This window comes from Panthera tigris, chromosome C1 (assembly GCF_018350195.1).
Source record: "Panthera tigris isolate Pti1 chromosome C1, P.tigris_Pti1_mat1.1, whole genome shotgun sequence".
NCBI classification, from domain to species: Eukaryota; Metazoa; Chordata; class Mammalia; order Carnivora; family Felidae; genus Panthera; species Panthera tigris.
Window position 1 is genome coordinate 91,600,208 of NC_056667.1, and position 25,501 is coordinate 91,625,708.

Consider the following 25,501-nt stretch of genomic DNA (forward strand, 5'->3'; position numbering starts at 1 on the left):
CAACAGAGTGGAAAGTATTAGAAAACTGGACAATACCAAGCAATACGTAGAGAAACAGGAATTTTCAGGCATTGCTGGTGGGAATGTAAACTACCATAGCAAGTTATCCTGGGAAATAACATGGATATATTTTATAAAATTAAGACTGGATAATCTACTGAAATTTGCAAATGCATATTATTTCTGACTCAGAAATTCAGGTGAAATTCCCTAAGCTACAGTAGAGGAAGGCATTTTGCTTGAAGTTGAAGAAAACTATTTCTTATCAGTTCCTATTACTAGGAAAATGGATAAAGATGATGTGTTAAATGTATAGCATGCAGTAGTTAGAAGCAATAAACTAGATGAATGCATAAAAACAAGGACAAATCTTAAAATCATAATATTGAGTGAACAAAGCAAAAAATCAGCTGTGGCCTTTAGCAGAATACTATCTATGTAAAATAAAAGCACACACATGAAACACTACATGATTCCTAAGATCATATACATATCCAAGACACAGAGGAAACATATTAGAATAAGTGCCTATCATAATAAGTAACCTTTACCGAAGACATGTATTACCTGCTCCGCCCTTTTCTACATTTATTAACTAATGTACTAATTTAATTCTCAAAACTCTTACCATTATTATACCCAGTATATAATTGAGAAAACCTGAGGCACAGAGGGGTTATATAGCTAGTGGATGGCAGAAGCGAAGTTCAAACCTAGGCATCTGACTCCGAAGCCTATGCTCTTGGCCCTCCCTTATATTGTCTATGGAGAGGAGGATTTGCAAATAGTATACCATGAATAAATGATTAACTTAACCCCCTGCATCAGAGATCTAAAAAAGAAAAAAAAATGTTTTCAATTATAAAACCTCATTTCCTCCTCACAACTGAGTCAAGTGCTCATATAAAACGAATAGGTAGATTACACAGTTGATCGTTTCTCATTCTGAAATTTTGCATTTTAATGATTGGCTTTGCATTTCCTATGATAGAAACCTAACTGAGTATATCATTTCTGTGAAAAGAATTAAAGTATATTATTTTTCCACTTTCCTAAGATAGTTAACTATATCGGAATAACTTATTCTCAACGCAAATAGCAGATAAGTATCTACTTTAAGTTCTAGGTTTTACCAAACAAAGAAATTGTGGTAGCTGTCTTTGTACATATAATACTAACACTCCTTGCTAAATTAGTAGAACACTATTAGGAGAGAATTTTGCTATTTTAGCCACTGAGGCTGGAAGTAGTATAGGGATTATGTGATCATAATAACAGCTATGGCATTTGTGACAAAATAAAAATATAGTAAAATACAAAGTAATCTTACAGTAGAGCGCTTCCAGAAATGAGCAATTTCATCAATATTTTTTGCAGGATGAAGTAAAAAGTAGTACTTCCATTCATCCCAGTCTATTGTCATTGTTCCATCACTATCGATGCTGAAATTTACAACAGAAATAGTGCTTATAACATTTATAATAAATCCTCTAAGAATAAGTACTAACTGTAAGAATACTCTGTTGGATATTTAAAAATTTTCTAAGACAGCAGATTTATGTTAGTTGTTCTTACATGGAGACAACCTAAGTGTCTACCAATGGATGAATGGATAAAGAAAATGTGGTATGTGTGTGTACACATACACGTGTGTGTGGAATATGGAATATCATTCAGCCATAAAAAAGAAGGAAATCTACCTATTTGAGACAACATCGATGGACCTTGAGGGAATTTTGCTAAGTTAAACAACTCAGACAAGGACAAATACCATATGATCTCACCTATAAGTGAAATATTAAAAAAATAATAATAATAAAAAAGCTCATAGATACAGAGAACAGATTAGGGTTGTCCCAAGTGGGGGTTTAGGGAATGAGTGAAATGGGTGAAAGAGGCCAAAAGGTACAAACTTCAGTTATAAAATAGGTAAGTCATGGGAATGTAATGTACAGCATAATAACTAGAGTTAATAATCGTACACTGCATAATTTTGAAACTTGCTAAGAGAGTAAATCTTAGAAGTTCTCATTGTAGGAAAAAAATTTTTAACTATATATGGTGACAGAGGCTAACTGGACTTACAGTGATTATCATTTCCCAATATATGCAAATATCAAAACATTACATTATATGCCTGAAACTAGTGTTTCATGTCAGTTACACCTCAGTAAAAAAATAAATAAGTTGAAGTTTTAACTACAAAAAGTATTCTTATCAGAAAAAATAATAGTAGTAAATAAGAGGGTAGGAGGAAACTTTTGGAAGGGATGGATAGATTTATGACACAGATGTGGTAATGATTTCCTAGGTGTTCACTTATCTCCATACTCACCAAGTTGTGTATATTAATTATGTACAGTATTTTGTATGTCAAAAAAATTAAAAAGAAACGTGTTAAGTCAATTGCTTAAGAGAATTACATCTGTTCTTTGAACTAGAAGCAGGAAGGATTTTATCCTAGGGACTTTGTGAAGTGTAAACACTTCATGATTTAGTCAACAGCATTCTCACAGTTCAATAAATTTCTCAGGGACTCTTCTTATAACACTGTCAATAAAAGATGATGTTATAAAGGCAGGCAGGCAGGAAATGAGGGAGGCAGGGAGGAAGGAAGGCGCTACATATATAGCAATTAGTTTCTAACATGGAACTAAATAAAAACTGTTAAAAATAAGGATGAGGACCGACCTTTGTAGAATTTTTTTTGCCTGAGCTTCAGAAATATTCACACCCAGTGATTTCAAAGCAGCAATTATTTCTGAAGTTTCTATTATTCCTTTAAAAAGTGAAAAAATGTCAAATTAAAGTATCTGAAAAGATAAGGCAATATACTTAGAACATAATAGTCTTTAAAAAGTCCATGTTTTTTAGGCCTATAATTCCATATTCACAACACAAAGCTTAAAAGCTCTGAACACTAAAAGACTTCTTGTATATTTGTCATCAAAATTCATTTGGTAGTCAATTATTTATGATTCTATATAATTATTCATTTGTTTCATTGAAGAAATACTCACATATATAATTGCACAGTGGTACCCCAAATCTCACTTGTAGTTATCACATAATATATCATACAGGAACTGTATTGCTTGTCTAAAACCCAAATTCTAAATTTCTAAACACATCTGACCCTAAGGATTTCCAGTAAGAGATTGCAGATCTACAACAGATTTAGATTATGATACCCACTTGGAAAAAATTTAAAAGCTAACTCTGAAGATCTGATTCAGGCACATGAAAATAAGGCAACCCAACATTTTATAAAGTAAACTAAAAAAATAATAACATACCTAAATTATAATACAACACAAAATCTTTTTTTAAGGTGCATTTTTTAAAGTTTATTTCCTTTTGAGAGAGAGAATGAGAGCAGGGGAGGGGCAGAGAGAGAGAGAGAGGGATAGAGAATCCCAAGCAGGCTCCATGCTGTCAGCACAAAGCCCAACATGTGGCTTGATCCCACATACTACAAGACCATGACCTGAGCTGAAACCAAGAGTCAGACATTTACCCAACTGAGCCACCCAGACACCCCCAACACAAATTCTTTTTAGCACAACCATATCCTATGTTATAACTCAAATCAACTGATATATTGAATACAAGCCTACTATGCATCTCAATCTCATGTTGCAGGATGTTATAAAGGAAAAATTAAGTATTCCATTTCCTCCTCAAACTCTAAAACACATAACTCATCATGGTACTATCCAAGTCCAAAGAACCTTTGATTCCTCCTCTGTGTAAAACAGAGTTGAGGATACTCAGTCTTTTAAAATATGAAGACATTTCTATATTAAAAAAATCAACTTAATGTCACCTAGTTGAAAATATGTAACATCAAAAATATATGAATTCAGTCACATCTTTAGTTCATATTTTATGAGCCATAGCTGCACCTGTATACATTTATAAATAGTGCACATATGTATGAGATATATTATTCATTTAGCCTATAGATAAAGCCCAGTATTCATGCATAGAATTTCAGACTCTTTGCAATCATTCCAAGGCCCCTAGCGTTCCAAGATTCACAGGGTGGAATTTACTGGTCTATTCCTCAGCCTAGAAATCAAACTTTTCTTCAACTGGGAAAACTGAATCCTCTGCCTTATATCCCATTACAATCTCTGAACACTATGCTCATTAATTCAATAGTTTAAAAAATGTATTTTGAAAGCATACTATTAAAATCACTATGCTAAATGTGAGAGAAGCCAGAGATTAATAAAACAACAACCCCTGAGAAGCTTGCCAGCTTGTATGGATGAACTACTTATTTCAAAATTATATCACACTGTGCCAAATGTATGTTATAGGATAGTTATAAATAAAGTGTAATGGAGGCATAAATAAAGGAGTGAAAAACAAAAGTCACAAATGAAGTACAATAAAGGATAAACAAGATACCACCAAAGAAACAAAAAAGCATTTCAGCAAGAGATACAGTATAAGCAAGGTACACTTACTTGTTTAACAAAGATTGATTGAGGACTTACATACAGTACTAGAAAGCAGGATAATAGCTACTTTAGTGGGCGATAGTGATTTGGCAGGGATATAAAAGGGCTGCTTCTGAGATACTACTAATATTTTGCTTCTTAATCTGGATGCTGTTTTCATGTTGTGTGTTTGCCTTGGGAAAATTTGTAGAGCTTTTAACTTAGAATGTGTGCACATTGATGTATATGTTATATGTCAGTGAAATTTCCCCCAAAAAATAGTAAGTTAGGGCCAAACTTGAAAAGCCATATTAACCAGTTCTGACCTTGACTGACAATTTCCTAATTTTGCCTTTGTTCAAACTACTTACTCTCTTTGCTCAAGAAACCCTTTCTTTTCCATTCTATTTACATATTGATCCAGCACAAATCTGAAGTGTCCCTTGGCACAATTAAGCTCTCCTTATATCGCTTCTAGAGCAATGATCATAGTCTGTCTTCTGTATGTTTATTCTTAATTCACCCCAAATGGTGTGCTTCTGAAGACCTTTGTTCACACAGTTCCTAGTGCAATAACTCACATATAGTGCTCAAAAACTGTTTGCTTCATTTAACTAAAATACATTAAGTAATTTTTACCCTGAAGAAGCTAAAAATACAAGCTAAGATGTAGAAAAAATTAGGTAATGTGTTCCAGAATATAATCAAGGCATATGACCTGAAAAAGAGATTCAAAGTTGTCTTTAATTATATGCAGCAAGCATATAATGGACTTGAAATAAATTCAATGGAATAACAATAGTTAGATGGATGGAGAGGAGGAACACAACCATTCCAGCATTGCAATTCCAGGGAGAAATACAAAATATTCCATTCCCGTACCAGTGATTTATTGCTAAGTAACAAACTATTCCAAAATTTAGTGGTTTAAAAAGGATATATTTGACTATGAGTATGCAATCTGAGCTTGATTCAACTCATTGGTTCTTCTTGTGTTGCCTGGGCCACTCCTGTGAATTCAATCATCTGGAGGTTCAACTACAGCTAGAAATCCAAGATGGCTTCACTCATATCTATTACCTCAGATGGAAATGTAAAATAATTGATTACTAAATGAGCATTTCTCTCCATGCGATCTCTCCAACTGGGTAGCTAAGACCTCTTTTCTGGTGGCTCAGGATGTTCAAGAAAGAGTATTCCAAGAGGACAAGTTCCAATGTACAAATACTTATTAAGCCTTGCTAATGTGCTAATGGCTGAAGCAAGTCAAATGGCCAAACACAGGTCTGTGTGGTATATGGCTACACCAAGGCATAAGTGCTGGGAGATGTGGTTCACTGGGAAAGCCAATGGAAGGCAAAATTATTTAACCTTCCTTAGCCTCAGTGTTCTCATCTGTGAAAAACAGCTGCTACGAAGACTTGTGTGAGACAAAAATAAGATATAGAAGATAAAGTCCAATAAATGTTAATTTCTTTCCCACCATTTCCTCAGCCTCCAAAATACTCCATCTAAAAAATAATCTTAATGATAAAATTATGTTCAATAATTACTTCATTCACATTTTTACAACAGCATTCCATGGACATTTTGGCTGAACAACTGAGCAGGAGCTCAGATACTACTCGGTGAACGAAGTTAAATAGATGAGATTACACTGGGGTTTGAGCACTTCCTGCTAATGAGTTTGATAATACAGCAGCCCACATGCATCCTCTTGCCTCCACTGATTGGCATAAGGCCTGGAAAGCCTCCTGGGGGACAGAAAGCAGGTGGTAAACATTGAATCCGGTATACTATTAATGTTTAACAAATATAATGTGTGATGAGCTGGGAGAGTCCCATCAGGAACAATGATGTCAGGAAGGAAAAGTGTGGGAAGGTATGATGCAGTGAGCCAGATCCAGTAATAGAATTCAGAAGGAAATGTCAGCTCCAGGGTCAATGATACACACCTGACAGCAGAAACTACCCTATCCCAGCCAATCTGGAAGCATTTGTACACTCTGGAAGAAAGTGACTGCATATTCACATGAATCGAGAAAGCTGTACTTTGAGGCCCAAAACATTCTGGTATTGTCAGACACTTGATAAAGCATAACAGAAGGGAGGAGTTTCCTGGGGCTGCCGTAATAAAGTACCACAATCTGGGTAGTTTAGAACAATAGGAATTTACTGTTTCACAATTCTGGAGGCCAGAAGTCTGGTCGTTTCACATCATCTTCCTCTGTGCACATGTGCCTCTGTGTCCACGATTCCCCTTGATGTGACACCAGTCATATTAGATATTGGGCATTACCCTAATGACATAATTTTAACTTGATTACTTCTGTAAAGAACTGTTTCCAAATAAGGTCACAGTCTGAGGTACAGGAGGCTAGGACTTTAACGTATCTTTTTTAAGCTGCACACCCCTCAACCCATAACAGAGGATGTGCTCCCTTTTCCACACACAAAAAGCATGCTGGCCAAAGTAAACTGGCTGAGCTCTGCAAGGTGGTCACTGAAGCGGCAACAATGATGACACAGGGAGCAGGCAGCTCCGCCAGACCTGGTGCTCCTGCAGGACTCCTGGAGCCTGAGCTCTGCAGGTCAGGTGGGCAGTAGCCCCGGTGCCCACAGCAGAGCCTCACACCAACTGTTGCAGCTCAGGTGTTCGAGACACGTGAAGCCCGTGAGAACTGGGACTGTGGCTCTCAGGACTTTGGGGGCTGAGTCCTGGCAGTTTGACTAGACAAGGCAGAAATTAAAAGATCTATATTGCCAATCACTATATTACTTTCGGATATCCATCTTTCCTCAGAAAAAGTATTCTCTATTATTACCAAGAGCTACAAGCAGTGATTTACAGCCTACCAGAGATAGTGATATCATTATATTTTACTAATGGCATTCTAATTCCGCTGATTATCTGACACGGTGGATTTTCAGCTTACAAATGATGATCATGGCGGTAAGCAGTAGTAAGAGAGTGAAATTCCAGAATAGCACAAGAACAGAACTACTGGTCTAAGATCAGCAGCAACCGATGACCAGGTCTAATTTACATAAATTAGTAAGTGGTACCTTTAAAGCTTCTGGGTACTATTTCAGTAGCAGAACCCAGAAAGGCCTAAACTTCTTTATGGAAAGTGAATGGAAGCATAGAGCGCTGCAGTATGGATATCACAGGTCACTAAAGCCTGTGACATTCAGGTTACATTTTGTTTTACCCAAGAATCTTTCAGTACAATCCTTTAAATAGCTTTTCTGGTACAGTTAGAATTTTTCAATTAACAAAAACTAGATTTCACAAAACTTAAAAAATCAACACATATGTTTCTTAAGTAGCATATAATTAGGTTCTAATTACCTGTGGTGGATTAGCCACATATGGATGCAGAAATGGTACTCTACTTTTACCTATAGTCTTTCTGATTTAAAGGTTTGTAACAAAATATACCTTTTCTCTGTAAATCAGCGTGGATATTGATTGCAGCACTATGAATAAAAGATTGGAAACATTCTAAATGTCTAACAATATAGGAATGATTCATCTACTCATAAATAGAATATTTCAGAGTCATTAAAAACTATGTGAAGAATACTAAATGAAATGAAAACGCTTACATTGTAACATTCAGAGAAAAAAATAGGACACCAAACTATATATACAGCGTGACTACAATTTCATTTAAAGAAAGAAAGAGAAACAAAGAAACAGAAATAAAAAGTCTAGAGGGAAATATAAAAATATATCAAGGGACACCTGGGTGGCTCAGTCAGCTGTGTCCGACTCTTCATTTCAACTCAGGTCACAATCCCACAGTCTCAGGATCGAACCCCACACCAGGCTCTGTGCTGTGTGTAGAGCCTGCTTGAGATTCTCTCTCTCCCTCTCCCTGTGCCCCTCCCCATTGCTTGCACACACATGAGCGTGCTCTCTCAGGTAAAAACAAACAACTACATATTTGTGTGTGTGTGTGTGTGTGTGTGTGTGTGTGTGTGTTAAACCTGACATCTACACAGCAGAGTTACAAGTAACTGTTACTTTATTTTAGGATCTTTTCTGTGTTATCTAACTTCCCTGCATCCAAAATATTTTCAAAATCACACAAAAATTATAACACTAATATAGTTTACATATTATTTTTAGAAATAAAAAATTACTGCTAGACAAGTAATAGAAATAACTGAATCTTTGATGACAGGAGTAAGTAAAAGCTAGTAAAAAAAAATCCCTTTAATACTGACAATTATTATTCATGTTAAGCTAATTGTGAATAAAACACAAACACACACACCATCATTATTTTTGTCCAGGCTATTAAATGCCAGCCTCATTTTTATCTCATGGTCTTTAAGGTACTGCATAAATTCTTCAAAGTCCAATCCTGAATCATCATTGGTATTTCCAGCTTCAAAAATGTGCTACAAAAAAGTAGAAACTCATTTCAGAGATGTATTACAAATAAAGCCACTGTAGCATGCTAACATTGACACATTTCATACTAATTATCATTTTCATCAGCATCCATTGTCCTAGTTTTTCAGTCACAGCTACAAGGCTAAGTACATTTGTGATTTTTAAACTTGTGCAATACTAGAGTCAGTAGCCACCATGTCATTCCAAATAATTCTGAATCTTATAAGTCGGTAAGTATTTACCAGAGGTAAACAATGAATGCCAAGTACCTTGAGGGAAGAAAGGTACTGAGATACACAGTCTTTGCCATCAGAGACTTCACACTCTATTAACCAGATGAGATAAAATACTTAAAATTTTGGTATGACTCACAGCTTAATGGTTTGAGACTCAGCCTTATGGAGTACGAGTGTATATTCGAATCTCACTAGGTTGTTACAGTTTTTTAAATAAAAAATTAATAATCATAATTCTTAAATATACATCATATGTAATTCCAACAGACTCCTACCTCAAAGAGATAGGCCATGTCTTGTTCATCTTTGTACCATCCATGCCTAGCATAAGGTATGGCATACTAAGGCTCTTAATCCATATTTATTGAATTAAAAAATACTGTGAGGGGTGCCTGGGTGGCTCAGTCAGTTAAGCATCCGACTTCGGCTCAGGTCATGATCTCGCGGTGCGTGAGTTCGAGCCCCACGTCGGGCTCTGTGCTGACAGCTCAGAGCCTGGAGCCTGTTTCACATTCTGTGTCTCCCTCTCTCTCTGACCCTCCCCCATTCATGCTGTCTCTCCCTGTCTCAAAAATAAATAAACGTTAAAAAAAATTTTTTTTTAAATACTGTGAGCTTGACACTGGTCTAGGTTCTAGGGTTAAAAGACAAGAAGATGCAGTGCCTTCCCTGAAGAAAGTTACAGACCACTCACATAACCAAAGAGAATATTTCAGGTGTTATACTGGGAATGTATTCAAGGTATAGTAGAGTTGGGGGGGACGGGATTCAGGAGAGGAAGACTGTATGAGCAGAGACTTGCAGAAAAAAAAAAAAAAACAGGCATTAGCTGAGCAAACAAATGTGAAAAAACATCCCAAGAATACGTCACAGTGTCTGCAAGCAGGCAGAACACATGTTAATTAGAAAAAACACATTAATAACAATAGTGATAACAACAGCTAATATTTATGGAGCACTTACTTCTAAGCACCTTATACATATAAACTCATTTAATCTTCATAACAACCCTACATTGTTCCAATTTGCTAAGGATAAAATGCAAGGGAGAAAAGTAGGAGACACCATAAGCACAGGGAGATCGTGAGAGAACTTACATGCCACAAAAAGGATTTCAAATGAATTCTATAGTTAGTATTTCCAAATGAGTGGAATACATGCGGTGCTTATGTTGAAGTAGTATTAAATAACACTAAATCACAGTGTGAGAAAATTATTCTCATTTCAATTATCTTTCAGTCCTTCTGGTAACATCATGGGCAACATTTCAGTTTTGTGCTAATATTCCTGAATACTTGCCAACTTAAAAAAAAGGGAGGATAAGTAACAGGATAATTTTATCAAATAATACAATATTTAGCCAGCAATTCACAACACTAATTTGTTTTTATTTTATGCTTAATTTTATTTTTTATTTTTTTAATGTTTATTTATTTATTTTGAGAGAAAAAGAAAGCACAAACTGGGGAGGGGCAGACAGAGAGAGGGGGAGAGAGAGAATCCCAAGCAGGATCTGTGCTATTAGCACAGAGCACATAGGACTTGATCCCACAAACCATGAGATCATGACCTGGGCTGAAATTAAGAGTGGATGCTTAACCAACTGAGTCAACTGGGCGACCTGTATTTTATGCTTACTTTTAATCAACTAGCTTTCTGTCTATGGTAGTATTACAAAATTTTATTTTAAAGTAAATTTCTTGACATATAAATGAATCCACTCTTAAAATAATTAGGGTACAGTCAGTTCTTGATTATAGCAAACTCATGAAGTTGGGAAATACTGATATAAATAATGGTTCTCTGCTGACAAATTTGGGGGCTTTTAAAAAAATTTTGAGTGTAGTTGACACACAACATTACATCAGTTGCAGGTATACAACATAGCGATTTGATAACTTTATATGTTATGCTGTACTCACCAAAGACTAGCTACCATCTATTGCCATACAATGCTAGTACAATACAATTGACTATATTCTCTACGTTGTGCCTTTTATTCCCAAGACTTCTTCATTCCATAACTAGAAGCCTGTATCTCCCACTCCTTTTTTTTTCCTACTGATGAATTTTAAGCAGAGAAGTGACATGATCGATGTTAGGAAAAGGTTACTCCAGTGATAAACTTTGGTGAGAAGGAGAGAGAAAATATTAAAAATAGAAAGAACAATAAGAGGGTTATTACAAAAATCCAGAAGAGAAATGAATCTCCGAACTAGGGGGAAGGTGGTAGGAATGGCAATGCGGAGCAAAATACAAAAGATCTTTAGCAAGTGGGAGGTAACTTGATCACTGACACAATATAGAAGGTAAGGGAAAGAGAGGAATCTAGAACTCTGAAGGTGTTATTTGGGTTGCCATGTGTATAGGCAGGGTCTTACTCTGACAGTCATCAGGTTTGCGAGAAAAAGAGTTTGGGGCATTCTGAGTTAAGGAATAGGCAAAGAAGCAAAGAGATAACGCAAGACTGAGTTCTAGAGTTTAAGCTTCAGTGACTATAAAATGGTGAGAACCCCAAAATAGGAAGTTGGAAGGAACACTGTGATGAGGGGGCAGTCAGGAAAACATGTTGACTTCGAAGTGCTAGTGAGGTATCTTCAAAATGTCTAGCAGACAGTAGACAGCATTTGCAGATCCTCACATACAGGTCTTGGAGATGTGAACTTCAACAACATCAGTAGAGGGACAGGGCAGAAGCTATGGGAGTAGATAAAATCACTGAGAGATATCGAGAATGAGAAAAGGGCTGGTGTTGACCCTGGTAATACCTACCCTTGAGGAAGTGGTTTTTTTAGACATTTATGTCATCTTCAAAATTTTTGCCACAACAAAATGATAAGTGATAATCTTTTCCTTAATATATTTCACTTAATTGAGATACTTTTTAAAAACCAACTATTTTTAAAAATAAACTTTGTATCACTACCATAACTAGGAAAGCAGTTTAAGTTGCCAGAAATTAAAAGTAACTACAAATAAAAATTCACCCAACCAAAAAAATGGACAAAAGATTTAAACAGACAATTCAGCAAAGAATATGAAAGAAAGGTTATAACCACATAAAAAGATGCTCAGAAACATCAGTCATTAATGAAATGCAAATTAAAAACACAGTGAGACAGCACCACTCATCCACTAGAATGGCTATAGTCAAAAAAGTCAAGTACTGACAAGGATGTAGAGAAGTTGGAATCATCACTGATGGTGGGAATATAAAATGGTATAGCCACTTTGCAAAACCGTGGCAGTTTCTCAAAAAGTTAAACATATACTTAGCAAATGACCCAGCAATTCCACTCCTAGGCATCTAACCAAGAGAGATTAAAGCAGCTATACAAAAACTTAAGCACATATATTCATGGCAGTATAATTCCCAATAGCTAAAAACTGGATACAATCCAAATGCCCATCAACAAAATCGGACAACCAAGAATCACCACCAGCATGGAAAAAGCACCATACTCTGTAAGTGGAAGAACTACTCCTGAGAAAACCCTTAGTAGTGGAGATATGTATAAGATTTGAGGGAATATTATATCCATTAGGAAAAACAAAAACCAACAGTTCTTATAAGTAAAAAATTATAGTAATAAATTATTCAGCAATGTTTTATTAACAAAACGCACATAGCTGAACAGCTGAAGACTAAGCCAAGAAGGTCTCCTAGAATGCAATGCAAAAAGAGAGAGGTGAAAAGGATAAAAAAAGTAGAATTGGGAGAAAGATCCAAGAGATCTAATATTCATTTATTTGAAGTTCTATAAAGAGCTTGAAAGAAAATGATTAGAAGAAAGACAAAAGTCTTCAAACAGAAGTTGTATTATGATCTAGACATATCTGAGTAAAGAGAAAAACCCTAAGGCCTGAGAGAGAGAGAAGAAGGAATGATTAGCATCAAACTTAATTATCTGCAACACTGAATATTAACAATTGAGCAAACATAACATAACTTATACACTTGTCAAATCATTATGTTATACACTGAAACTAATATAACACTGTGTGTGTCAACTGTACCTTAATTTAAAAAAAAAAACCTGAGCAATATCTTCAAAGTTCTCTTGGAAAATGATTCAGAAGCTAAAAGCTGACACCTAGCCAAACTAGCATTCAAATATGATCAAAGTAAACCCAGTTTGGGATATACTCCGTTTGTTACCCTTAAACTCTGGAGAGGCTTCTTGAGGATGCAGTTGCAGTAAAATGAAAAAAAAAAATCCAAGAAAGAGGAAAACATGGAATAAAAGGAACTTGATGAGAAATGGAAGAGTATAGCATATAATTTAAAGGTAAGCAACTGTTTATAACATGGCCAGAAAACTTAATGCTAATGTTAAGAATTCAATTCAGCAGTAAATCCTGGTCAACATGTGCCCATGGAGAGAGGCTGAGGTGACTGAATTGTAGCCCCAGGAGCCCTGGCGCCAGGACGGGGAGGATGTTGGCTTCATTATCCTAGGTCACCTTCCGGGCTGTGAGCAAGAGAAAGCACATCCAGGTACCCTCGCCCTGGCACCTTCAGCAGTAAATTAAATAAAGCAATTTTTTCTTTTTTTGAGAGAGAGCACAGGCACACAGGGGAGGGGCAGAGGGAGAGAGAATCTTAAGCAGGCCCCATGACCGAAGATCATGACCTGAGCCGAAACCAAGAGTTGGACGTTTAACCAACTGAGCCACTCAGGCACCCCAAGATAAAACAAATTCTTAAAGATAAGCCTGAACATCATGTCCAAACCAAGGGTTGTAATGGCCTTTCTTATACTTTTAGAACACACAAAAACAAAAGGAAATTCTGATGGAGGAGTTCCTCATGGAGTCAGAGTGTTCCCTGAAAAGAAAATACACACATACACAAAAACAAATAATCCAATTTAAAAATGGGCAGAAGACATGAACAGACATTTCTCTAAAAAAGACATAACAGATGGCCAATAGACACATGAAAAGATGCTCAATATCACTGATCATCAGGGAAATGCAAATCAGAACTACAAGGAGATATCACCTCACACCTGTCAGAATGGCTAAAATCAATAACACAAGAAACAACAAGTGTTGGCGAGGATGTGGAGAAAAAGAAACCCTCTTGCACTGTTGGTAGGAATGCAAATTGGTGCAGCCACTGTGTACCATGGCCGGAACAAGAAGGAATGATTAGCCTCATAGAGGCTCCTCAAAAAAATTATATAGAGGTTCCTCAAAAAAATTAAAAATAGAACTATCTTATGATCCAGGAATCAGACTACCAGGTATCTACCCAAAGAATACACAAACACTAATTCAAAGGGACACATGTACCCTTGTGTTTATTGCAGCATTATTTACAATAGCCAAACTATGGAAGCAGCTCAAGTATCTATCAATAGAAAAATGGATAAGGAAGATGTAGTACTTTTTGCAATGGAATTATTCATCCATAAAAAAGAATGAAATCTTGCCATCTGCAATGACGTGGATAGAGCTAGAGACTATTATGCTAAGCAAAATAAGTCAGTCAGAGAAAGACAAATACCATATGATCTCACTCATATGTGGAATTTAAGAAACAAAACAAATGATCAAAGAAAAAAGAAAGAGACAAACCAAGAATAGATTCTTACTATAGAGAATAAACTGATGGTTACCAGAGGGGAGACGGGTGGGGGGATGAGGATTAAAGAGTCACTTATGATGAAGATGAAATAAAACAATAAAAGAAAAGGAAGAAAAAGGAAGAAAACATAGCTAACACTTTAATGCACAATGCAGAAGACAAGTTATCCAGTGAGTTTGTGTTCAATAACCCAAACATCAAAGGAATGTATGGCTGTGAAGAAAGTTTTAATCTTTGACTCCCTGGACTACTCCGGCTCTAAACTCCAGAAAAGCTTGTGGAAGCCCTAGGCTTACTGAAGAAATCATGTAACTATCACATGCTTAAAGTTTATAATTTATGGCTGCATTTGAGGAAAATAAAATGATTCACTTTGAAAATGAAGCCAGTGTTAGATTCCAAAAGAAGTGATATGTGTATTCTTTTTAGGGCACAAAAAATGAGAGACTACTATTCTTTGGGACATCTTTCTGTTCTGTAAAGAAAAAATATCCTACCCTGCACTTAACTCTCTTGCATCCTTTCTGTTAAAAACAGTTTCTTTCAAGTTCCCTTCCTGGGAAGATTTCAGGAAACATATTCTTCCCAATTTTAGTTTATGTGCTGCCGAAGCAAGCACCAGGAAGCATATTTTTAATCGATGTGCACTCGTTTGATCTTGGTGAATGGCTTGAATGCACGTCTCCTGACCAGTTGATGGCTCTTAAAATTCAGAGGCAGGAAGTCCTAACTGCTGGTGTGATGTGGTGGTGCGTCATTTTTCTAACCAAACTTGGCACAGCCTCTATATTTTTATTAAAAATTTCATTGTCAGATGCTTCATTTATTTGCTTACCCTTTAGCAGTACCAGCCATTAGATGAAAGTATGTGACACAGATTCCTTGAACTGTAATGTGGAATAGTTCTGAATGATGGGATCAAAAGGCAAAAAATACTTCACCCACCATTTTTAATCTATTTCTTTTGCCACTCTAAATGTCTGCTCAAAGACAGGGATCTCGAACTGACCTGGATCCTTTTAGTTGAAAGGTCTCTTAAAAGCCACCTAGTCTGCTCCCCTCAATCCTACACCTGAGGAAACAAAACCTCAGGAAAGCTGAAGGGCTTTTTTGTCCACCCTCACACTATGGGGATGCAGAGATACAGCCAAGACTCTGTTCATGCTAGCTCTGCACTCTGAGGCAGCCAGTGAAGGTAACTGGTTTCTTTGGTCAACATTTTGATAAGATTTCTTTCTGACCTGATAAACATCATATTTAGTTTCATTTCATTTTGAGTAAGAAGGATCTTATAACCCCCTTTTATGTGAATTACCATCTAGTTTCTTTAGAACTATGAAAGAGTGGTTTATATTAGCAGGGAAGACATTGCGGCAACGCAGAATTATTTTTTTTGGATTGTGGTAGTAATCACGAAGCAGACCATGGGGGTCTTTTCTTAGAATTCTTAATTTGCACACACTTTTTGGAGCCAAAGTCAAATTGCTAAAATTGTGAAATCTGATATTTTAACCTAGTATTTTTATTACCGACTTTTCTTTAGCAGTATTCTTTTTGTCACTTAGTTACTGATTTTCCTGCGTTTGATTATTTTAAGTGTTCTGTGAGTGATATACACCTTTTTATGAAAGCTGAGTCTCATGAATTGAAGTAGCTGAGGTCCTTGATGTCTGTCATCCTTACCAAAGTACCTGACACAAAATTCACCAGAACCTAGAGCCATAGCTTTATGTAAATGTTCATGAGAGCCTGCCTAGGATGTGTTTGGAAACGGCAAGAACGGCAACAATGCTGGAGCAATTATAGCTCACTGTAATACAATGAGCAAAGGAGAGAGGGAGTGAGAAATGGAAGAAAACAAGAGACAAGGCCAGAGAGGTGTATGTAGTCAGGGAATATCATAAAATTATCTTGTTTGTCTTTTTACTGCCTGCCTCTGCTACTAAAACATAAGCTCCAAGAAATAAGGACTTTGTCTAGTTCATCACTACATCCCAAGCACATAGAACAGCTTCTGACATACAATGGGTAATCAATTAACACTTGTTGAATAAAGCTTAAAAATGACACAATATAAAGAAAACATATTCTGTGAATTTTATTTAATCATTCTATGGCCTACTTAAGAATATAAGTTCACCTAGAAGTTTTATAGTTTCAACTTAAGTTGGTCCCAAGTTTTAACTATTTACAAGACATGCTACAATGAATAATCTTGTAAAATTATAATTTTTGAATCACAATTGTTTGTAACATAGATTCCTAGAGAGAGAATTGCTGAATTAAGGGACATGTAGATTTTCTAAATTTTATACACTGCCAAATTATCTTCCAAAAAGGGAATGTCAAAAAACTAAGATTGTCAAAAAAGGGGGGGTAGGGGAAGTAATGTCAAAAACTGATAGCTTTTCTTCTAAGATCAAGAACAAGACAAGGATGTCCACTCAAGCCACTTTTATTCAATATATTACTGGAAAGTCCGATCCATGGCAGTCAGACAAGAAAAAGAAATAAAAGGCATACGTATTGGTAAGTTAGAAATTAAACTGTCAGATGACATGATACTATACGTAGAAAATTCTAAAAGCTCCACCAAAAAACTATTACAAGTAATAAAAGAATTCAGTAAAGTTGTACAATATAAAATTAACACCCAGAAATTGGTTGTTTTTCTATACACTAATAACAAAGTAACAGAAAGAGAAATTAAGAAAACAATTCCATTTACAACTGCACCAAAAAGAATAAAATACCTAGGAATAAACTTACCTAAGGAGGTGAAAGACCTATACTCTGAACACTATAAAATAATGACAAAAGAAATTGAAGGCAACACAAATGAAAAGATATCCCATGGAATATTAATATTCTTGGAAAAATTAATATTGTTAAAATGTCCATACTACCCAAAGTAATCTACAGACTCATTGCAATCCCTACCAAAATAACAACAGTATTTTTCACAGAACTAGAACAAATAATTCTAAAATTTCTGTGGAACTACAAAGGACCCTGAATAGTCAAAGCAATCCCGAGAAAAAATAAAGCTGGTGGTGTCACAATACCAGATTTCAAGATATACTACAAAGCTGTAGTCATTAAAACAGTATGGTACTGGCATAAAAAACAGACATATAGATCAATGGAACAAAACAGAGAGTCCAGAAATAAACACACACTTATGTGGTCAATTAATCTATGAAAAAGGGGGCAAGAAATGTACAGTGGAGAAAAGACACTATCTTCAATAAATACCCCCTGGGAAAACCGGACAGCTACATGCAAAAGAATGAAAGTGGACCACTTTTTTACACTATACACAAAAACAAACTCAAAATGGGTTAAAGATCCAAATGTGAGACCTAAAACTATAAAACTCCTAGAACATAGGCAGCAATTTCTATGACATTACGATAGCCATATTTTTCTAGATTTATCTCCAGAGGCAAGGGAAACAAACCAAAAATAAACTATTGGGACTACACCAAAATAAAAAGCTTTTTGCACAGTGAAGGAAACCATCAACAAACCAAAAAGGCAACCTACTGAATGGGAGAAGATACTTGCAAATGATACAAAAAGGTGTTAACATCCAAAATATATACAGAACTAATACAACTCAATACCAGCAAACAAATAGTATAATTAAAAAATGGGCAGAGGACCCAAATAGACATTTTTCCAAAGAAGACACAGAGATGGCCAACAGACACATGAAAAGGTGCTCAACATCATTAATCCTCAGGGAAATGCAAATCAAAACCACAATGAGATACCACCTTACACCTGCCAAAATGGATAGAAGCAAAAAAGACAGAAATAACAAGTGTTGGGATGGATGTAGAGAAAAAGGAACTTTTGTGCACTGTTAATGGAAATGTAAATTGGTGCAGATGCTATGGAAAACAGTATGGAATTTTCTCAAAAATTACAAATAGAACATACCATATGATCCAATAACTGAACTACTGGGTATTTGCCTCCCCCCAAATGAAAACACTCATTTGAAAAGATATACACCTCCCTATGTCTACTGCAGCATTATTTACAATAGCCATGATACAGAAACAATCCAAGTGTGCACTGACAGATGAATGGGTAAAGATGTGGTAGATATAGACAATCAACATTACTGTCATAAAAAAGGATGAGATTATGCCATCTGTGACAACATGGATGACCCTAGAGGGTATTATGCTAAGTGAAATAAGTCAGACAGGGAATGAATAATACCATTCGATTTCCACTTATAAGTGGAATCTAAGAAACCAAACAAACAAACAAAAAGCAGAATTAGACCTACAAATACAGAGAACTGATGGTTGCCAGAGGGGACAGAGGTAGGAAGATGGACAAAATGGGTGAAGGAGAGTGAAAGATAAAGGCTTCTAGTGATGAAATAAATAAGTCACAGGAATAAAAGGTACAGCATAGGGAATACAGTGAATGGTACTGTAATAATAGCATTGTATGGTAATAGATGGTAGCTACACTTGTGGTGAGCATAGCATAACATATACAGAAGTTGAATCATATGTTGTACACCTGAAAACTAATGTAACATTGTATGTCACCTATACTAAAATAAATAATTTTTTAAAAGGGAATGTCAGGGACACCTGGGTGGCTGAGTCGTTTAAGTGTCCGACTCTTGATTTCTGCTCAGGTCATAATCTCACAGTTTGTGAGATGGAGCCCCGTGTCGGGATCTACACTGTCATCAGCACAGAGTCTGCTTAGGATTCTCTCTCCCTCTCTCTCTGCCCTTCCCCTGGTCATCTTTGCTCTCTCTCTCTCAAAATAAATAAATATTTTTTTAAAGGGAATGTCAATTTATATTCTCATCAAAAATATTACAGTGTGCCTACTTCCCCACATTATGACAAATACTAAATACTATCAAACTTTTCAAATGTTTGCCAATCTCACTGATAAGGAAGGAAGGGAAAAAGAAAAGAAGGGAGAGAGAAAGGGCACCTGGGTGGCTCAGTCAGTTGAACAGTCAACACTGATTTCAGCTCAGGTAATATCCCAGAGTCATGGGATCAGGCCCCACGTTGGGATTCTCTCTTGAGACTCTCTTTCTCTCCCTCTGCCCCTCCCCCCTGCTCATACTCTCTCTCTAAAATTAAAAAATGAATCTTTAAAAAAAAAGAAGGGAAAAAGGAAGGAAAGAAATATTAAATTATATTTTTGTTTCAATTTGCATTATTAATGAAATTAAACATCAAGTTTGTTGGCTTAAATATTATTTCCCATATCTGAACCTAACAATCTGTGCTGGTAGAAATTGGATACAAATCACTAAGGGACACAAGAAGATTAAAAATTACTACTGACATTACATTAACTATTTAGAATCAAACTCAGACAAAAGAAACCAAAAAACAGAAGACTGATTACATATAAAAGAAAAGGGGGAAAAAGCACAGGTCAAAAAACATTGCAAGTAAAAATTAACCTCTGCTATTGAGACCAGATGGGATGATATAATAATTTATCATTTTAAATTATTAACATGCTGGTTGTCAAACTGAATTGGAAATATTTTTTTTTTACTTACCTATTGTTGCTGACCATGTAGGGAAACAAGCACTCTCATTTCTGGCAGTAAATGAGACAATCTACTTAGATAATAGTACAATCTAACTACATAATAATTTTGCAGTATGTATTAGATCCTTATTCATACCTTTTGACCCTGAAATTACTCACCTAGAATTTTATTCTAAGGAAGATGAAAATATAAGGGGAAAAAAACTGCACACATCATTTACATTGCAGGAAAGTTTGTTAAAATGATGCTTTGTTCTCATAAGAGGATAGCTAAGTCTTTATACCTTTAAGAAGTGATGGGGGGTAGTTATAATTTATGTCTTTCTTTGATTCCTTATCTATATAATACTGACATTAATTTTAAAGAGGTGAAATACTCTCTTATCATCATATGGCATAACATCTATTCACTGCTAAGTGAAACAAAACACATTTCAACTAGATTTTTCCTCTACTTTAATATTGGAAAACCTACTAGAAATCCAAAACATCTAGAAATGTGAATATAAATTGGCAAAATTACCATTATTTATCAGTATAAAGTTCTCTAATTTTTAAATTTCATAATAAAACCTAGGCTATCACAGCCAAATTTTAAAGTTCCTCCCTAAATTTTTCCATACTTTATAAATGTATGCTTGATATATTTATAATACTGAAAGAAAATAATACTATATAAGATTGAAAAATCTCTTCCATCTATTCACTTTCCTGAAATTTTTAGTCCTTCTCTACCAATTTTACTTATTCCTCTTCCATTCCCTTTGCAGGACAAGTCTTCCAAAGCAATTTACAATTTCTTATTGGAACGTTTGTTTAATGAAGCTCCAAGATGTATATATTTTGCTGCTTTGGAAAGCAAGCCAACTTGTAGTATTCCTAAGATGTTATATTGTGTGTACAGCACAGAATTCAAATAGGCATTGAGGTTATTGGTAGACATATAAGAAAATAACTTCTTCTCCTTCAGAACCTTTTAAACACTTTTATATCAGAATCATTACATAGCATTTTCCACCAACTGGCTTCAAAGACTAATTTTTCCTCTTTTGCCAATAAAGACATTTTTTCCTACTACAGTTAAATTTATAGAAATTATTCCAATTATTGCATAAGTTTTTTGCCATACTTCATTTGCATTCCATCATTAATCACACCTGCTCACTCAATACATTTTAATTGTACATTAAAATCAATTTAAAGTCATATGCCAATTTCAAGAAAAAATGTAGGAACCATCTGCTTTCCTATGCATGACATTTGCTAGTAAGTCACAAAACAACTGGAGGCTAAAATGAAGAAAGTTTTTGAAGTAGTACAAGGAAAGCTCACAGTGAAGGACAACAGTTTTATTTTTATAAAGCATATAAAAATGCAGAAATATGTTGTTTTTAAAAATAAGAGTTTGCTGGGGCGCCTGGGTGGCTCAGTCGGTTGGGCGTCCGACTTCGGCTCAGGTCACAATCTCGCAGTCCGTGAGTTCAAGCCCCGCGTCGGGCTCTGGGCTGATGGCTCAGAGCCTGGAGCCTGCTTCCGATTCTGTGTCTCCCTCTCTCTCTGCCCCTCCCCCGTTCATGCTCTGTCTCTCTCTTGTCTCAAAAATAAATAAAACGTTAAAAAAAAAAATTAAAAAAAAAAAATAAGAGTTTGCTCATTTTCCCAAGGGTCAATGAGGTTCATTTCTCCAGGTGATTTACTTATGTAAATCCTGAGAATTCAAATGAGAATCAGAATTTTGCTTTTTTTTTTTTTAAACACAGGGCTTGAACTCTCAACCCTGAGATCAAGACCTGAGCTGAGATCAAGAGTCGGACATTTAACCCAGTGAGCCACCCAGATGTCCCTAGAATCAGAATTTTGAAACTTAGAACTCTCTTGTTTTTTATACATGAGAATACACAAGTTTAAAATGAAATGGAAAATGTAAACTACCTAAGGCAGTACTTAACACATGGTAAAAAATCAATAAATAGTTCTGTCACTCTTCTGCTTGCCTTGTCAATGGTCAAATGACTAGCCAGTGGCTTATCTGTATGGTTTGTAACATTACTGGACAAGAGGTAGCCTAATTCAATATTTTATATCAAGTATGCCATTTCACAAAGTTGTGGGTAAACTTTTCAATTCACCTATTTTTAATTAAAGTCAGTGTGTATGTATATGCCCTGTGGGCTCAGTGGGGACCACTGCCTGGGAGAGAGCCGCTCATATCATTGGGCCTTCTCAGACACTCCCAGCCATACTCCCATTCTAGTGTTTCAGAATCTCCCACATTCCTAGTGAAATCTGTAGAAATGGAAATCTTTTTTGTTCTGTTTTTACCACCCTCCAACCCTATGGATATAAATTAGTGCAAAAACAGCTAACATCTGCTAAATGACAATTATGTGTCCTCGCTGTGCTAAAATAAAGCCTTACCTAGTTTAATCCTAACAGCTACCCTATAAGGTGAGTTCTAGTCCTATTAGGAAAATTTACCCAAGTGGGGCCCAGAGAGTGAGATGCTGAAGTGTTGTGAGGTGAAGGTCACTGGACATATATAGCAAGGAAGTAGGAAGTCTGGATGTTGTATGGATCATATGCAGAAGTGGATGAGGAAGTCACTCAGGATGATATAAAGATCTGCAGTAGAGATGGAGACCATGAGCAGGTGGTAAGTCTTGAGTGACCAAGAGGTTTATACAGAAGTTCAGTGAGTAGCAAAGAATAAAATGGTTAGGTCAGAGGGTAGATGGCATGGACCTCAATGAAGAGGGTAATTAGAAAGGAGAAAGAGGTGGGACTTCAGCCCTGAGAGGGCTGCAAGGAGGCTCCTCAGAGGAGAGCTGCTTCAGTAAAAAGCAAGGCTCTGAGAAGAGGTTTAAGTGCTGAGAAAGGTTGTTAACCACAGAATAAAAGTTCCAGAGGTGACAGAGGGTTCAGGGAGAAGGAAAGCTTTCTTCCTGCTACTTTACTATTCTTCCTCAAAGAATAAGAGCACTGATATAGATCAAAAACAATTAGGCCCAGTGCTAAAACAGGGGAGTTTTGCTGGGAGGAGTAAAAGGATTATAACTCCAACAAATGCACATTTCTTTCTGCTTGGTAAACTCCAAACCGGTTTTCTAGGCCCTGTCCCCCACCCTTCCCCTTAGAAGGTCCTGTAGGAAACAGGGTGGAGTCCAGAGGAAAAGAGACAGGGCTGTGGCAGCTTAAATCTGCCTATAATCTAGGTAAGTATTTCTTATCCTGAAATCCATAAACTCCTACAGGTCTGAGTATCTTTTGTGAGAATTTCCTAATTTTGTGTTTTCCTTTTAAAGATAATCTGAAGACAAATAGCATAAGCAACCAGACAGCCACCTTATAACTAAGGCCTAATATTTATTTCATTGCCCCTGTGTAATCCAGTAATCAAGCATTAAAATGATACCACTTTGTTGAAGGCTAATGAAAAACAAAAAACAAAAAACAGAGGTTCACCTCATAGGCAATAATGTATTTTTTGTTAAGTAAAATCCAGTGACATCAGAGCCCACATATATATAACAGTTTTCATAGTATTCATACAAAAAAAGAAAGTGGGGGAGAACTGGGCAAACACGTGATAATTTCAGAATGTTTAACTCAAACAAATGTACCTATCAGCAGAATATTCATAAGAAAATGGAAATTTAGTTTTAGCCAAACACTATTAGTTATCTCATTAAATAAATGTTATTAATTAGAATTTGGGTGGTTTTTATAATCTTTAATTTACATACCTGTTAGGATCTATGGTTGTATAAGAGCTATAAGCATAATGATTTTATACTTTCTTTATATTTATAAATATATCTAAGTAACATGACAAAAATGATTTAACTCAATCCTTAGGAGTACAAGAATTGTTTTTCTTTAAAAGATAATATTTGGCCTATATTTTCAAGTTTTGAGATCCAATAGTCTGGATTGTGTTCAAGGCAACAGGACCAAGACTCACCTGTAGCTCAGCACAACTTCCCTCATCACAGAAGGGAATAAGATGGGGATCTAGGACCAAAGCCCCAGGTCAAGTGTAATCTGTGTTGTATACCTTCTACGTCTATAACATGTATCACTAGCAGAAGAAGGTGGTAAAGCATTGAGCAATTCAGGATCCTAGCCCTCTCACTTTCCTCAGAGACACAGCCAACAACAAGGTACATGCATACATGGAATTACTCAAGGTTAGAAATTTCCTCCATTGTGACAAACCCCACAGTTAAATTCAGTCTTCATCTTACAAGATCTCTCAGCAGATATCTCAGTTCTATATAACTACCTCCTTGAAATACTTGACTCAAATTGGCCCCAAGAGACCTTACTCTTCTGATTTCCCTTCTACTTCATTAACTGCTTCCTTTTAGTCTCCTACGTTGGCTCTTTCCTGACCTCAAAATGTTGCAATGATCCACAACTCAGTCCTCAGACCAACTCAGTCCTCAGACCCCTCTACCTAGGGGATTTCACCCAATAAAAAGCTTTACCGATACAATGCTGATGATGTACATCTCTAACCCTTGAGATTTAGATTTATCTAAATTTAGATTTAGATTATCTCCTTGAGATTCACACTCAAATACAAAACTACTACTTGCTATATCCACCTGGATGTCTCTAAGGAACCTCAACCGTCCAAACCAAGAACTCTCGATAATCACTCACCCCACTTCACTACCCTCCAATTCTGCCTGATCTTAGCAAATGGCACCACCAACCAACCAGCTGTTCAAACCAAAATTCCTGGAATCATTCTTGAATTCTTCCTTTACCTCACACTCCAGATCAAATTAATCAATTTGTCCTGTCAGCACTATTTTCCAAATGTTTCTCTGCAGTAGATGCTGTGGTGCATTGCCCACATTCTCAGGACTGACAGTAGCTGGGAGTACTGGTGACTGAGTTCTCAGTTGAGCTCCTCCTTCATGCTTCTCTAGGCTGAAAAGACTCACCTTGCCTAAAGTCACTCCCTGGAGGCAGCCAATGTTCAATAAGTAGGGGAGGGGGCATAAGAGACAGGGGTAGGTAATAAAGCCCTGGCGCTCTTGCCTCAAGGAAGGACAACTCTTAAAGAACTACCCGAGATGCAAAGCTCCTTTTGAATTGTCTGAAGCTTCTGTTGCAATTCTATCACAGTTCAACTTCCCCCTCTGTCCAATCCTGCTGTCCAATCCTGATATAGTGACAGAAAATAAGTAGTTTGCTTCCAAGTGACAGGTTGGAGATGATACCTTTTGAGAATGAGATACCATTCTCTAAGACA

General features: G+C 36.2%; 1 protein-coding gene and 1 pseudogene across 6 annotated transcripts in view; one reads left to right on the forward strand and one right to left on the reverse strand.

The window, feature by feature from the left end:
- Positions 1–25,501, reverse strand: part of LOC102957998 (calcium-binding mitochondrial carrier protein SCaMC-1-like) — a 50,313-nt gene that overhangs the window by 23,191 nt on the left and 1,621 nt on the right. For 5 of the 6 annotated variants that reach the window (XM_042996531.1, XM_042996533.1, XM_042996532.1 and 2 more), the window contains exons 2-4: positions 8,732–8,858; positions 2,692–2,779; positions 1,331–1,442 (exon numbers count right to left, since the gene is read on the reverse strand). In XM_042996531.1, coding sequence (XP_042852465.1) covers positions 1,331–1,442; positions 2,692–2,779; positions 8,732–8,858 — 327 coding nt within the window. Of the gene's footprint in view, positions 1–1,330; positions 1,443–2,691; positions 2,780–8,731; positions 8,859–11,274; positions 11,352–25,501 lie in introns of those variants that run through there. The other variant, XM_042996534.1, reaches the window with a different exon arrangement.
- LOC122241200 lies at positions 13,528–14,920 on the forward strand (annotated as a pseudogene).